The sequence below is a fragment of the Cottoperca gobio genome, chromosome 4 (assembly GCF_900634415.1).
Source record: "Cottoperca gobio chromosome 4, fCotGob3.1, whole genome shotgun sequence".
Lineage (NCBI taxonomy): Eukaryota > Metazoa > Chordata > Actinopteri > Perciformes > Bovichtidae > Cottoperca > Cottoperca gobio.
The window spans coordinates 21,540,049-21,557,099 of NC_041358.1; the positions used below are offsets into that span (position 1 = coordinate 21,540,049).

At 40.5% G+C, this 17,051-nt stretch overlaps 1 protein-coding gene across 4 annotated transcripts in view; it reads right to left on the reverse strand.

The window, feature by feature from the left end:
* Nucleotides 1–17,051, reverse strand: part of suco (SUN domain containing ossification factor) — a 38,011-nt gene that overhangs the window by 18,577 nt on the left and 2,383 nt on the right. For all 4 annotated transcript variants that reach the window (XM_029429298.1, XM_029429297.1, XM_029429299.1 and 1 more), the window contains exons 2-4: nucleotides 2,604–2,727; nucleotides 1,443–1,544; nucleotides 649–977 (exon numbers count right to left, since the gene is read on the reverse strand). In XM_029429298.1, the coding sequence (XP_029285158.1) occupies nucleotides 649–977; nucleotides 1,443–1,544; nucleotides 2,604–2,727 (555 nt within the window). The remainder of the gene's footprint in view (nucleotides 1–648; nucleotides 978–1,442; nucleotides 1,545–2,603; nucleotides 2,728–17,051) is intronic.

Here is a 17,051-nt window from a genome sequence, read left to right on the forward strand (position 1 = left end):
GAGAGAGTAGAGGAAGAAATGGATGGACTGGAAGGGGTGGAAAGGACGCTCGCAGGTGGGGCAGTTGATGTGCAGGTTTTAAAATGTCCTGATGTTGCTTCGAGTGAAGGGGTTTCCACTGGATGGACATATTGTTCTTGAAGGTTTGACACGGGAGATATCCAGAATAATCTTGGTCAAAGTTCCATTTCCACACAGGTCATTCTCCACAATGTCCACCAACTTCCATTACAAAGTCCAATAGATACAATTTCACTGTATAGGATCAGCTCCAAGTCACTCCTCAACGCTGGCCACCAGTTTCATGAAATGCGACGTTTGAAATGTCCAGGCTGTCAGACCAGCTCCTTCCTCTTTCACTTTGTGATCAGTCAGTAACAGTGGTTGAATAAATAGAACATGAAATAACTCAAATAATACTGAAGTAAACAAGTTAACCAACAAAAATGTTAAAGCACATGTGCAAACCTTTTTACATTCATTATATGTTGGGGTGAAATTGGCTTTAACCATAATATGAGGAACATGCATTTTCTTAGCAGTCCAAGATTCTAATTCTAATTTGCCAATGTGACTCGTCTGTGGTTAAAGCCAACTTCTAATGCCAGAGAAAAGGTCTCTGCAATGAGGAAGTGAATCTAAGCTTACCTTGTGTGGGTCTGGCCGGCACTCTGTGAGGTAGGTGTGTTTTCAGCTTCATCTGGGGATGTGGCTGGGTTTGAGTCTAGGCTGGGGTGTGCAGCAGGGTCGTCACTGACGATCTCTGCTTGGGCATCTGTGGACATTTCGCCCTGTGGTGGAACTGGTTCTGGAGTGGAGGACACAGGGACTTCATGGTCATGGTGCTGGGTGTCAGTGTGCAGGTCCACATCAGCCAGGGGGTCTGGGTGGGGTTCTGGCTCAGGAGTCACAAGTACAGTATCAGACTCTGGGTCCGGCTTGGTCTCCTCCACCTCAGCTTCCTGAAGATTCACAGTCTGATGAGAGAAAACACAAAAACATTCACATATGAAAAGATAAATCAATCAACAGCTTAAACAAACGTGAGCACCATTTCTCTCCAAGTCTTCTGTGAAACAATAGTTTCACAAAATGTGAGGCACATAAAAACAAGTTTAAAAAGCTATGAGTGGGCATGACTGCGACCAATTTGTTTTGTGATTTACTTTCATCCCCTTTTTGTGCGTGTTGACCTTTATAGGTATTGATTACATTAGAAACCCATCACTTATAAGTGTGCAGCACTAAAGAAAACAATATTTGCATATTCATTGCTTGAATAACAATTGAAATACCCTGATCTCTACTCATGTTTCTTTAAAGAATATATATTATTTAATCATTTGCACCATCTTGGTTCTGTGTATTTTAATGGTAATTTTGTCAATATTGCCCTACAGTAGATTTTAGACCATTTAATAATGGGTATACACACACGTTACCTGTTCTTGGTGTATATTGTGTGTTGATAGCTTCTCTATAGCGGCTCTCTCCGTCTCTAGACCAATATCGTATGATGTATGTGTCGTCCATTCTTCCAACACCTAGGGAGAAAGATTTGTATAAAAATTTTTTTAAAAATCACAAACTCCACATTCTTATAGGAACTCTAAATGTTGACAAAGCAGTTACAACAGATGAAATATCACTGGATAAAAATGGAGCCGGACACAGGAAGTTCAAACTCTGCAAGACATTTAGTGATTATGTTTATTAAATAAATGCATTGTGTGAAAATGTCAAATGCAAAAAGTCTTTGCATCTCAGGTTCTGAAAAAGCCTTTTGTGTCGACAGACAAAGAATGCGTTAGAAGGCCAATGACAGACTGCCAGGCCTGTTGAACTGCCCTGGCATGGCCGGTTTGTTGCTGGACCACTAACAATGATTCCCCTTCTTCTGTGCTCACACATGCATACCAAAACACACTCTCTTCCCCAACTTATCATTCATTCTAATACTCATTCATACACACACACACACACACACACACACACACACACACACACACACACACACAGAGAGTGTATCACATATTTAACCCAGAATCACTAGGCAAATTCTTCCTAGTTCCAAGACCGCTTTACTCTCCACTCTAAAAAAGGTATGACGTCTACAGACTGATTTAAAATGGATTAGTCTCCAACAGGCCTTGGTGATTAATGACAAAAAGCAGAGAATCGATAAAGCTTTGTATACTCTGAACTCTTACCCCACAGGGCAGGTATTGACCTATATCACAACCTCACCTCTATGACTCATTATACAGACAAGCTTGTGTTTTTGACAACATGCAACTGGACTGCTTTTCACTTTTCACCTGGAAAACACTAATCTTCATGTGCTGAACATAGTGTTGCCCTTTGTAAGTGTCCCTGATACAGTTACAACAGTACAACAACATTATCAGTTGTAAAGATAGAGATGTGGTGAAAAAACTGAAGAACACCTTGGTATCATCTTGGTGGAACAACAAAGATGTATGCAATACCCTCACCTACCCAGGGGTCTCCTACGAGATAGAATATTACATGTGTATTACAGCTGTTCATTAAATGTGACTGCCTGAATTGCCTGAATTCACTGAAACACTTCACACACACACCTTGTGTTGCATTGAGTCCTGCTCCAGCTCCTGCTCCTGGCCCTCTGGGCTTTTGTTGTCCCCCGCGGACTGACCAGGGCCAGACAAGCTCTGCTCTGAACAATACACATATTGACTGGGGTACCTGAAACAGAGAGAAAAATGTGTCAACACAATGCAACATTATTCTGATCATCATACAAAAGGAACATCAAACTAAAATGAGAGGGTACACAGTAGTTGCAAAAAATAATGAAAAAGAAGATATCAATAAAACCCTGCATCAGCGTGTTGCCATTTCCACATCCTGGCGTGGGTTTAAAACAAAGATTGCAAGTCCAACAGCACGATATGTTGTAAGCAATGGGTGCATTTGACTTAAGAGTCTGTAATACATCACATCCTTCAGCACTTCCTTCCCTCGGGGGAAGGGCAAAAGAAACAAGCTCTTTGGGAACAGGCAATGAAAACACTGAGTGTAAGAGACTAAAGGAGGCTGAAAGGACATGAGGAGAATAGAGATAGACGAAAGGGGAGAGAGATAAACCCAAAGCAACAACAGGAATAGTTGGTCTACTAGGAGAAAGGCAGAAAGTGAATAATCGCAAGGAAACAAAATTCCACTCTTGTCATTTGTGTATTTTTTCAAGCTGCTCAAGGCAAACTGCAGAATTCCTTGAATCAGTATTCTCTACCTCGACCTCCTTTTCGCTTTTACCCAATCTTACATCAACAGAACAGAACCTGTGTGTGCAACTTTTACAAGTTTCATTTTAGCCTCTGTTTTTGCACACTTTGCACAAGTTTTCCTGGTCGCTCAAATTATACTCAAACACTTGATGTACAGAATGGTAGCAAGACATAGCTGCTCTTTACCTGCAGTGTGCTCAAGGCCAACAGGGCTGACACAAAGAGACTAACCTACATTCATTCTGCCTGACAATGGGGCTACTGTAAAAGCATGAGCATCTTTTCAATACAGTCTGCTGATGTTATATGCACATTATTACTATGGTCCTGAGGGAAAAGAGTGCAATATAAATTAGGAATGAAAAGGATAAGAGGCCAGTTGGTTTCCTCATCAGTGGAGTTGAAATGAAGTGAAGAATATAGCAAGTGGAGAGGGACGCTTAACTGACAAGTGATCTGTCTAAACATGTTACCTCTGCTTTGACGCGGGTTTTCCCATAACTCACCCACAAGCTACACCTGCGCTTAACTTCTCTGAACCTGAATAAGTCCATCAGCAAATAGCTTAAGAGCTATTTGGTTAACCCATTATACACAGATCAAGTTAAACGCGGCAGCATTATACAAAGACCTCCTCCCACACACTGGCCCTTAGTTAGGCTAACAAGACCAAAACTGTGACATCTCAACACATTAAATGACTTAATCAGATCAAATACCGTCTAACATTTATTATGGGGAACCAGAGGCACTGGCATGTACATTATACATTTGATTAATGCAAAAACCTAACTCGGAACATGAAAACACTTTGCATCCGTGACGAGAGACAAAGACGCAGAGCTCAGATACAAAACACCATGTGATTCTGAAACTGGAGCAGTTCCCCTTGAGTGGTCAAACATCAATGTCAGGAGAGAGCGGGACACATGGACAGTCATGTTAGCACCCTGTCAGCCTGGCTGTCTGGAGAAGAGAGATGAGCAGTGAGCACACACACACACACACACACACACACACACACACACACAATCACATGGAGACAACCATCTGTGCAAGTCAGTGTCCTGTCACTCAAAAAGCCTCTCCATCTGTATGACAAGAACATCCAGCTAAGACTTAATTTCTAAGAGGATCTTATTAAAGCTGTGCTGTATACGTCATCAGATGTATGCGCAAATGAAAACTCAGCATGCATAGTATGTATTAACATCCTATCTTGCTACTTCTACTGAAATAGACATGTCATTTACAAAATGTATTAGAGTTTTCAGACAAGAGTTTTGACACATTACTGAAAAAACATGCATTCTCCCTATAGTACTGTAAATATGACTGACACTCTGTAGAGGAGCTCATGTTTCTGACTTTTCCATGATGGAGATGACATTTACCGTTGTCGTTTTATATCCCTTCTGATGAACTGTGTGCATGCTCCTATATGCGTTAGCACCTCATGTACACTTTCACAAAAAAGGGCTGGGAAGGGCCACAAAGCTAGCCAGGGAAACCTGAGAGCCGAGCACTGTACAGATCCTATGCAGTAAATATGACGCACAGGCTAATATAGGTTCCTGGCTAAACTTAGATCCATAGCTTTAAAACTATGTTGTGCTGCGTTTCAAGTATCTCCTGTGTCTCCCTCCATCCTCAACCACTAAAAAACACCCACTGAAGTACAAGGAAACATAAATGGCAGCAACATATAACATGTCAAAGCGGGAAAACATTTTCAAGTCTATGAAATTTTAACCTTTTCATTTAGTAACTCAGTAAGTGACTTGACTAAGAGTAAACTACAACAACAGATAAAGCCATCTAATTACATGTTCAGTCTAGTCAGAGCTACTCTTCGCCCCCAAGAGTCAATCGTCAAAACAACACACCCAGAGTTTGTAACAGCCTACAACGTGGGGTACAGAACGACATTGCTATATAGGAATAGCCATTTACACTTATATGGAGGAAATTGGACACAAACAACACTGGAGAGCAGATTAAATCAAGTGAACAATCATAACAAAACACATCTCAGCTTGCTTACAACCCATCTTGGAAAATTCAGTATCTCACAGCATCTCAAGCCAGGATGGTCTGTAAAAGCTTTTGAAAGTTATTTAGAAAGGATTCATAACTTGACCTTCCTCTGCACATGTATACATAGCCATCCTGAGACAAGCCGACAATAGAGAGATAGAGAAGAAGATCTCCAGACAAACTAAGTCTATCCACTCAGAATTTATAAATCTGTCTAAGTCCGGTTATAGGGCAGTGCCCGTCGGAAACCTTCTCATGCATATCCCTATTCGTAGACAACTTAAACTTCTTTTCTTCTTATTGTATCCCAACTGGGTAACGCAGTAGTTGGCAGATCACTCTATTATATTTGTTCCACACCAGATCCTACATGCTAGATTTCACCTCTGGTGTAAGCTGTAAGCTGTAAGCTGTAAGGTGCTTACAGGAGTCATTAGTGTGGATCTGGTTACTCAAAGCCTTCAGAATATCACTACTGGCGTCGTCACACAGGATGCCACGAAGCCTTCGAATTGCTTTACATATTTTCCAAAGGTCTCACATTGTCTAGTATGGTCTGAATACTTTGAGTGGTGATAGGCTTATTTCATATCAAGGTCTCTTTGTTCCTGCATGTTCTCTGAGACAAACCATAACCGTCTGACTCATAGTCTAGTTACAGAAAGGGACAAGTAAGGCTTTACTTTTTAATTTATCTGCAAATAGTTCAATAAAATATCTTCTTAAATGTTTATTAACAGTTACTGGTATATTTATCCAATAGTGAAAATTATTATTATATTACAACAAGTTATTTTGTTATTGATCTGTTTATGTTCCCAAACTTGGATTATTGTAAAAAGGCCTTCAATCACCCAGATAAGACAACACTTGTGTAAATACAGTGACAAACAGTTCACACAGCACAGTGTAAGTTTAACTGAACACGTCACACGAGTAAATAAACCTACATAATCGTCCTATGATAGATGCAAATATCACTGATAGACGCAGCGTCACTCAATGAACCAATGTTTAACTGGAACCTGCCAAGTCAAAGAGTGTTCAAATTCAAATACAAAGATTAAAACACTTAGAGAAATGCAAGACCACACATGCCCTGTATTTACTGAGCTGCATGTATAGCCAAGGCAAAACTGAAACGAGTGGAAGTGATGCCGTCCGGCCCCCACTCATAGAAAGACCCGAGTGTTGACATTCCAAGGAAAGCAGAATAAAAGAGGATGAAAGGTGACGGGGGCTGCTTTGGGGGTGTACTGTGACACAGTTTTAATTAAACAGGAGAGGGAATATATAACCAACGAATGGAGAAAAGACCACTGAAAAAAAGGTTTGTCATATTGTGAACGTTACATACTAGTACTGGGTCAATGCCAAGCTAATGACGTAAAAGCCTGAGGCAAGACTTATGAGTCAGCAGCCTTCAAATACACTCTTACTCATTCCCTCACTATCCCCGTTTCCTGTCCCACTTTAAAAGCACCTGGGGGTTTTAAAGAAGTCTCAGTCTTTTTCGCTCTACTCTGGGTAAAAACCACACAGATTATTTTGTAATATTCATACAAGTGCTGAAGAGGACATCATCAGCTAGTTTGCCACGCATTACAGAAACGAGTGCACAGAACAGTTACAACTTGGGCAATAACTTTTGAAAACGTACTACTTTATGTCATCATACGGTCTTTTGATGCACAATAATACAATTACAACTAAAGCAACATAGCCATGCACAGATGCACACAGACACACTGGCTACATGTTCTCCTAATACTCTGTCTCTGCTAGCTCCGAACAGACAAATCCCTGATAGTTCCTGTTGGCTTTAGGACCATTCAGAACCAATAGACATGGTATAACCCGTACTGTACCAACCGAGCACGTTGACACAGAGCAGACAAAACTGCCAGCAGCGAGTCAGATATTATCACTAGCTGCATGGTATGCAAACTGTTCTCTGATCTCTTCTCAGACACAAGGTTTGCATGGTGACATTATGTGTGAACTTGTGAGTGTTGCTCCCTTTAGCCTTGGATCCTGCTCTCTCCATCATCATTGATTCTTCCCATTGACTCTTTCCTGTTTGACTAGAGATTTGTCACTCTGCCCTTTCATAGATCTTTCTTATAGCATGACACAGCAACACACAAGTATATATAACCTGAGCAGATTAGTTGCTGCTGTTCCCTCTCCTGGCCTAAATCTCAGACCAGCTTCTCACATACACAAATTACCTTTAACTGACAGAGAGCACGTGATGGACACTAAGTCTTTACCTGCCTTAATTGTCTTAAATGAAAAAACTTAAATGTGTCACTGTGACAACTGCTTTGGCAAAATAGAGTAGATAAGATAAATAAAAGCGTAAAAAGAGGGAAAAGACAAAATAATGAAGTCAGTGGTTTCAAGTTATTGTGGTCTTGAATATGAAAGTAGTATGAATGTAGTGTGTGTGTGTGTGTGTGTGTGTGTGTGTGTGTGTGTGTTTTCTTTCCAAAGGCAGTCTTGTGATGTTTTTTTACTGAAGTTCAGATTATTCTTGTTATAAAATGTGTGGTGCTGGAGATATGGTTATAATGCGAGAGGGGTTGATGGAGAACAGCATAATGATGTAGTGAGTTAGTTCAAGTTTCCCACACACACACATTCTCACATAGCAGCATCTCTGGGGAAAATCCTTCAAGCAGGCAGAGTCCATATTCAACCAACACACCGTTAACCTCCACAGAGCTGACAGAAAAAAGGAGGAAGAGAAAGGACGATGGGGAGAAAAGGAGCCGAGGAGAAAGAATCCAAGGCTGCGTTCCAAATTTCATACTTTACTTTTAGTACATACTGCAGCTGCCCTTACAAAGTATGTATTGTTGCATGCATCATGTATATTTTTGGGATATACTACTTTGCCCTAATATGGCATCTTGAACTCTTTGACCCTCTTGATCATACATTTACTGCGCAATGGATTGTGGCTCATGAACAGCCAGAAAAGCATGCTGGTTTGCATACTGCAAACAGATGCAGTTGGACATCCTGTTATTTTTTGCATACTGCATTTGGCATACTATGCATTAGAACATACTTAATATTTTTTCTGGCATACTAAATAATATGGTAGTATGGGTATTGGAATGTAGGGCAGGATCCCCCATGAGCAGAGGTGGATTGTGGGGCAGTGAGGCGTGCCAGGGCTCACCAGTAAAAGTAGGCCAACGCATCTGCCAGGCAGACAAAAACATGTCGTCACTGTTAAGAGGAACAGTTGGGGCCTTAAAGCCCAGCCTTAGAGGACTGAGCATGTTTGTGTGTGCATGTTTGCGCATGAGTGGTCATTTTCCTTCACATTGAAATCATGGAATATTGTAAAGCAGCAGTTTGTTCTAAAGCCTGCTGATCCTCCATAATCCTGTCCACTACTCTACCAGTGGCTGAACTGGTGAATAGCTTTTAACTCACACACACAAATGTTTCCTTTTTTCCCCTCTGGTATATCCTGTCTTTTCACACATGGAGAAATTGAGTTTGAAATGGTTTTAATCTACACTAAAGGACAACTGATTCAAACATGAACTGTCAAAGTTAGATGTTTTTCTGACCTTTGCAAATTCCTCAAACCTTTGGTACATCTGACCACTTTCCCCCCTCAATTCACTGAAACTATTTTGGACTGTGCAGAATTTCAAGAAGTGAAAACAATGTCATACCCCCTAGCTGTTCACTCTCAATGTCACAGAGAAGCTTGTTTCGAATCAAGGGAAGGGTTTGAGGGAATGGTTGTTTACATTTTCTACCTTGCTGCTACAGACCTAAAAAGCCGTACAGATTAGCATTGCTGCTCCATTTGTTAATCTTCTTCTGCATGGAGTGACCAAACGCACTAAATGGTGTATTGGGTTGGAGTGGTGGGTGTGTGTGCTGACTTGCTGTATAGGAGGGATAGAGGCAAACGCCCTATTCTTTATCCCCTTGTTTGTGCATCTCAGAGTGATGCTTGTTTTGGTCTGACCTTTAGCCTTAGGAGTATCTTACTTTTTTAAATCTCTCTCTTCTCTAGAAGTTCCCCCAGTTCCCCCAGCAGTTGGAAAGTGATAAGATAAACATGAATGCAAAGAACTGAGAAGGTGTGGCAATATGAACAATAGGGGTGGCACAATTTCAATTCTAAATTGAAAATAGATCAAAATGAGCTTTCAATTTCCATCATGGAAATTCTCCCAGTATATCTCTCCACCCCTGCCGACTTGGCGTGCATGAACAAAAAACAAACAAGACTCACAGCGACACAGCGCAGTTTACCTGAAGTTATATAAATACAGTCCATTTACCTGCTGCTGCACTGCCAGAGTCGAAGATCACGGCGAAACAGAACTGGAAAAATGTTAAGCTTGTCTGAAGTCACCGCATGACAACAATTTGGATCAAAAAAGCTCTGTTCTAGCAAAAGAGCAGCAAAGTGCCAAAGTGCAGTTCAATGAGAACTTGATTGTCGTGCTTTTATTATTCCTGTTGAAATGCCATACAAATAAACACTCTGGCACAGGCCCAGTAGTTCCTGGCAGAACGACACTACTACATCCTGTTTCTTTTTAAAGCCAGATAATCAGTTTGATAAAACACTCAATCTAATATATTGAAAGCCACTCAAAAACTAGTTTAAGCTATTCATGAAGCTTGTTTGCATCTCTAATCTAGAAGGATCTTTCTTGGACTACTCCGGCTCTTTGACGCACGTAAATCCTTCAAACTTTACACAGGAGCCTTTTTAAAAGGATGTAGTGTGAATGAACAGACACACCTCTATTTAGAAGCTAGCCTGTAGCACTACCTAGGCCAAATCACCTGGTGGAAAAAAGACTGCTGCTACTGTGGGGTTACATTCAGCAACAGGCAACCTGCTGACATTAAGGACATTTTCATCCAGAACCAAAACTAAACAGCTCTTTGTGTTGTCCACTAAATCACTGATGCAACTATTGATCGTGTGCATGTGACGTCACGCTTATTTCCCAACCCGTAAGTCAGCCATGTTGGATGGTGTATACAGCCAAGACGGCGGCCGTTCACGTGTGAGTTGCTGCAACGCTAACGTCTAAGATTGAAAGAAAATGGCAATCGTGTGCGCAGTGTATAATTGTAGTAATAACGCTACTCGTGACCCAGAGAAACAGTTCTTCCTAAAATCATCAAAAACAACAATCCACAAAAGAGGGATGAATTACTGTCTACCGAACGCCGTCAGCTGGTTTAGCAACATAACTCGTGAGGATTTAACAGACGAAAAAGCACAATTCACCCGTGTGTGTGTGTGTGTGTGTGTGTGGCGTCCACTTTTTAATCGGGTAAGAGCTCATGCTAAAGCTATGTTTTCAATGTTTACGTTAGCAAGGATAACATCGCCGCTCTTCTCACTCACAAACCACGGCTTGAGCGGTGTATCTCAAGATCTTTGAGAGTGATTTACACGGGCATGGACGAGCACCCTGTTATCTTTCACTGGTTTGGTAAGAAGACCAACCCTCTCTGAATCTTGCCTTGGCAGAGGACTCCAGAGAGTCAGAATACTTTGAGGAAGTCAGAGTTGTTTTGTTGTAGTTGTTGATTTGCATTCCAACCAACATGTCGTCGCATGCATACGTTACAGTTTTGTCACGTGATTGCACACGAATTGAGATAATATCATTTACACCACAATAGCACCAAGTAAGGTACTACAACATTTTTTATACTGTTAAAGTGCAAATGAAAAGCTTGAGACATAACTGGCAGAGAGGATTTGAGCATACCATGAATAAACTGTCTTGTAAATGCAAAAGGTTTGATTCATTCGTTTTGGAAATAAATAGTTGTGCTTCCTCTAAAGCTGCTGGCATGCCCGTATGTAGTGTTTTTGCTTCATGAGAGCATTGTGTTTACATTTTTTTTTAATTAAGGACAAAAAATCAAGCCCATGCAACTTCAATTAAAAACTCAAATCAATTGATCCAAAGAAAATGCACGACAATTTGTTAAAAATTCAGTGACTTTGAGGTTCTAAAAAAGAAAAAGAAAGAAAGCTATCAGAATCGAAATAAATGACTGAAGTGGGCGTTTCATGGTTATTGACTTTGAACAGTAGTCGTATTAACAATTAACTAATGAATATATTCATAAATATGAAAGACTTCACAGTAATTAAACAACAATACATAAACATTTAGATATGGTGAAACTAGCTTAACTCTAACAGGTATACAGAGTTGTAAGAACAAAATAATTAGTGTAAAAAGTGTCTTATAACGCAATTCTCTCATCTGGTCTGAGTATGGAAATCATAAAAGAGGTGTTTATAATATCCATACACATCTGTTAAATGCCTGCATTACACAGTGAAATTAAACAGAAGTATCTTCTCTGATAACAAGCTAGACTAAAGACCCATAGTCACTGTATGGTGGCAACAGTGAAGCTGTGACACTGTGAACCATCACAGCAGTCCCAGTCAGACGGGGATCAAAGAGGCTTGGGAATCCGACATCAGGAACATCGGCCCAGGACAATGGCACTGAAGGACGCAGCCATGTGATATAATGTAATTTGATAGGAAAAGCCACTTTGTCAGTGTGGGGGTTAGCATGGGTGGGTGGGGATAAAACAATACATGTGCGTGCTTAGTCAGTATGTATGCAAGGTCAGGCACAGCAGGAGAACAAAAACTCAAACATTCACCTCAGTACACAGCGTACGCATGTCCTGCAGTGTGGTGAAACATTTACATTTACCATACATACTCTAACGAGCAAGGAAACGCCATGTGTTTAAAGAACACTGTAACTGACAGGAAGACTGTGGTATTTTGGCAATGAACAATACATTATTACTCATATGCGCCTACATATTTAGAAAATCTGAAACAATGAGCCTGTACAGTATAGTGACAATTTGATTCTGATGATACAAATCTGATTATTTTGGACTGTGAAATAAGATAATTCGATCTTGCGTTCAGCTGGCGGCTTTAGGAAAGTAGACTTGATGGGATTGGTGTGTCTCTACACTCAAGCTGAAGTGAAAACATGCCATTATTAGCTTTAGTACACAATGTTCTTTAGCCACACATGTCAACAATGGACAGGGTATCTTTCTGTACATTGGCCTCACTCAGACAGTTGAAAGGCACGTATGTCACATACTGTACTTCCTGCATACAAGAGTAATCATTATACAAAGAAAAAGAGAGGAATAGACCACCACACACATAGCAAGCATGACGGCCAGGCTGATCAGTAGCTGCATAAGGTAAACAGTAAAGAACAGCGAGACAGAGGGGGGGGAGGGGAAGAGAAGAAACCAGAGCACTTTCACAAGGGGAAAGAAAGTTCCTCTATCTAGGAAGGCAGTAAAAAGCAAAGCAACCCCTGATTTGATTTAAACCATCAAAAACTCAGAGCATCCAGCTATCACAAATGTCTTGAGATGCATAAAACAACTTGACATTTTTCATGCTGCCAATTGCTCAGAAAATATGTTACGTGTACAACCACAAAAGTTTCCAAGAAAAAAAAAAAGTGATCGCTCAGTTGTCAAAAAAGTCAAACCAATCAACTTCTCTTACATGTAAACACACGCAATAACACTAATGTATGCTATGACGCATGTCTCTACCTTTAAGATCCAACAATCTCCACCCTCAGTATACTATTCACCTACACAGTAAACCGTGGTATTCTCTTTTAAAACCACTGAAAGAGCTTCGGGCTATAAATTCAAATCTCACTGCAGGTCTACCTATTCCCAGAAAAACATTATGCAAGCAACAGGATCTTCGATCAAGTTTAGTTCCTGCAGCCAGAAGACAAAGAAAGGCTATCTTATGAGTATTTCTTTTACAACAACACAACAATTAACAAACCTACAAGAATGTAATGCAAGTTTATGACACAAAACCAAAAATATGCAAGCACTGAAAAGCCCTTTAAATCTTGTTAACCCTGCAAATGTATTTTCACTTTGGGACATCCCACTTGAAATTAGCCAACTAAATTATTGTATTAGTAAAGGAAGTAAGAGACAAGACGGACTAACACAAAACTGAAAAAGAGGATACTGAATCTTATTTACATCAGATTTTGTTTTGTAAAACAAAAAACAAGTCCCCTAATAGAGATAGACCATGCGTCTCTGCTTTACTCTATTCACCAGGCCTAACTCTCTTCATTCAGACTTAAGTCAACATACTGTGATGTCAAAGCAAATATCAGTTGTTTTTAGTCTGTTACTTGTTCAAGTAAAGACAGACAAAGTAGACTAATAAAGTCCGGGTTCTACTCATTATGCTCTCTCTACCAAAGTTGTGAGAAGTCCAAAAAGCAGCCTAACTGAACTATATTGTATAAACTTCAGTCTGACTGGAATATGACTAGCACACATCACACAAACGAAACACATTTTTTATTGTAATCTGGATGATATGTTGTTTGGACGGCCCAGTTAGCCCTACCACTAACCGCTCGCCTTAGAGACTTGGTGTGCTCATTTTCACCTGGATCCACCTCAGGTGTTGGCTCAATTATGTCTTCACATTTGTCATGTTATAAATAGCCACTAGCATAAAGCAGAGAGTCATTCTGGTGGGAGACAGGAAGGCCGGCAAGCAAGAGAGCTCAGTGAGCTCTGTAGTCTCCATGGCCAGTGGGCAGGAACAATAGTGTGCTGTGGAGTGCCAGTCCAGCCTTGTCTCCTCACATAAAACCAGAGCTGCCAGCCTGCAGTGCTAAACTCTGCTACAACAACAGCAAGATGGACTCAGTTACTGGGGCCTCCAGTTTCTCAGCCAACAGTTGAGGAAAGGGAAGGTTATATCTCACTACATTTTAGGTCGGAGATTTACAAGGTGTAGCACTGTCCGCTGATTAGTCTCCCAGTGTGACACATTGAAGATGATTTTGTTGCAACCCGTTAGTACAGATTGTTATTCTTAATCAACATATAGATGATAGATATTCAGCTTATACTAAAGCTAAACCTAATGACAAGTGCCTGTTTTTAGTTCCTAAAACTGAAAGCGATATCTTCAAACTGCTCATCTGCCAAAAAAACACGAAGAAATTCTATTCTACATCACCAACAATCTAAAACAAATACCCAGCCTGGGACTAGCAGGTATTTGATAGACTTAAACGATCAATTTACTGCTCATCAAGTAATTGATTGTTAGTTGTTTCAGCCCTAATCCGTTTTTTCAAATTGAATTCTGAAAATGCAGACAAAGACATTATCTGGTGAGCTTTGATTAAAGTTTGAGAAAAGACAACAAACAACTACGTCTTAAAAACAAGAGGCCTGGTTTTCCTGCTGAAGAGGATGATTTTGCTATATGTAGGTCAAATGTCATGATTGCTCTGACAGATAACCTTGTGGCTTGTTTTGCTTTAGAAACATATCCAATGCAATTCGTTTTGAGTTAATGCTTTAAATTCAAATGTTAAAACAAGTACTTTAGATACCACTGCGTTGGGAGTTAAGATATGCTGCATTTTCACAGAAAAATCGTCAAGAAAGGATAAGAACCTCTTAGTAACAAACCGGAACATGCAATGACTCTTAACTATTCTCTGTATAAGTAAGGGTAATTGATTTTTTTTCCATTATGAGGTCATTTATAATGCAAGCTAAAACAATGCGTACACATACTTGGTCCGACTTGAACACAATGTGCTGAAAACATGTACGTCTCATCTGTGCATCCGTGTGTCCACATGACATAGCGTGACAGACGGTGCAGTATGTAAGTGCTTATGCATAAGTTATTATCAAGGAGGTTTAGACATCTGCAACTCATTATAAATTAATATCAACATGTTCTTCAGACTACATAAAAGATAGTATACGAGTTTATGAGTATATTGGGTTATATAGCTTACTGATCACACCCTTGACCACCCGCCCATGACTCAACATGAAGTCAGAATGTGGAACGCATGCTCTTAAAATAGCTAAAATGGGGTAAAGTTTAGGAAAATACAAGAGGTATACATCTTCACATTTGAGATACTCAAGAACAATCCCTAGATCAGATTGCACTCACAAGGAAGTAGGGCAATATCAGTCCAAGACAAACAAAAGCAGTCTTCTATTGAAAGAGGAAAGAAAAACCAGCACGTCTAGTAGACACACATGCTGAAAATCCCAGTAGCCATACAGTATTGCAGGACCATAAAAGTTACCACAAGGCCACTGGATGAAATTAATAGCTAGGAAGTGATGAGCTTCAGGGAAAGGCTAAAGTAAGCAACCTTGCTGTGTCCCTAGGCAAGCTTTGTTACCTTCAATTTTACCTTGAAGCTCGAAACTCCCTCCCCTTTCATGGCAGGAACAGCCAAAAACACACACAGAGCCTTCTCTGTTTCTTTCATTTTCTCTCAGTACAGGTGCTGGTGAGTGTCTATTGGTGGGAAATATAAGTAGTACCATCAGTGACAACAGTCTCCCTGGCCACTTGCACACATGGACAACGTAAGGTGGATCTACTTATGCAACAACTGCCCCAAAAAGGGAACTTTTACAGTGTGTGTGTGTGTGTGTGCGTGCGTGCGTGTAAGAGGAATGTACCTGACACTATAACTGATGAACTCCATTAGCCTGCTAACTCATTGTTGGCTTTCTTTTAATGTTTTGCAAAAAACACACACACACACACACACACACACACACACACACACACACACACACACACACACACACACACACACACACACACACACACACACACACACACACACACACACACACACACACACACACACACACACACACACACACACACACACACACACACACACACACACACACACACACACACACACACACACACACACACACACACACACACATGCTCAAGAACTGTAGCTCCTGATCTGGCAGTAGAGGGCATGTGAAATCCCCTATAGATCGCACCATCCTATAGATGACCTAGGAAAGGAAACTGGTTGGACAAGCTAAACCCTACGGTGTTGTTACTGGAATGATGTCAAAACATACAGCACAAACAAACAACACAGCAGTACCCTAGAGCAATTTAAACCCCATCAAAGTAATGCAATTACATATTAGACTAATCAAAAACACAAAATCATACAATAATAATGGATAGAATGGACCTCCATTAAAAGTAAGGATAGTCATTGTTTTATATTCTTACGCGACTACTTGCCCTATTCTTGAAGAGCACTTGATTGTTTTACGTCAACATCACAAACACCAAGTTTCGACAGTGCAGCAGCAGCGCTGCATATTTGTTCATGTTTACCTTACCTCTCGGGTAGTTTACAGAATATAGAATTAGAAGATAGATGCCAACTAAGAGAAAGTCCAACAATGTGTTACAGCAGAATGGAGTGCTAACACACCACACTCAGATGAAGTCAGGCACCAAAGTCAAAGCTAAATATGGGAGAAGATATGCATGTAGTGAACTATCATTACTGACAATTAAAACATGCAGCCTCACACAAACTCTTAAGTAGACATGTACTCTTTCTCCAGTCGTGCTGATGTCAACAGCCTAAGCTAGCATATCGCACGCACACTAAGACTCAACGGTTGCTGACTACAGCAGCATGACACACAGAATATATTCTGCTGTGGATTTCTGAGCACTGCAGTAGAGCTTTAGATGAGCAGCTACATCAGCCTCACAGTAATAAACAGAGAACAAGACTTCACATAACAGTCTTTTGCAACCAGCCTCCCAATACAGAGCCCTTTTCTTCC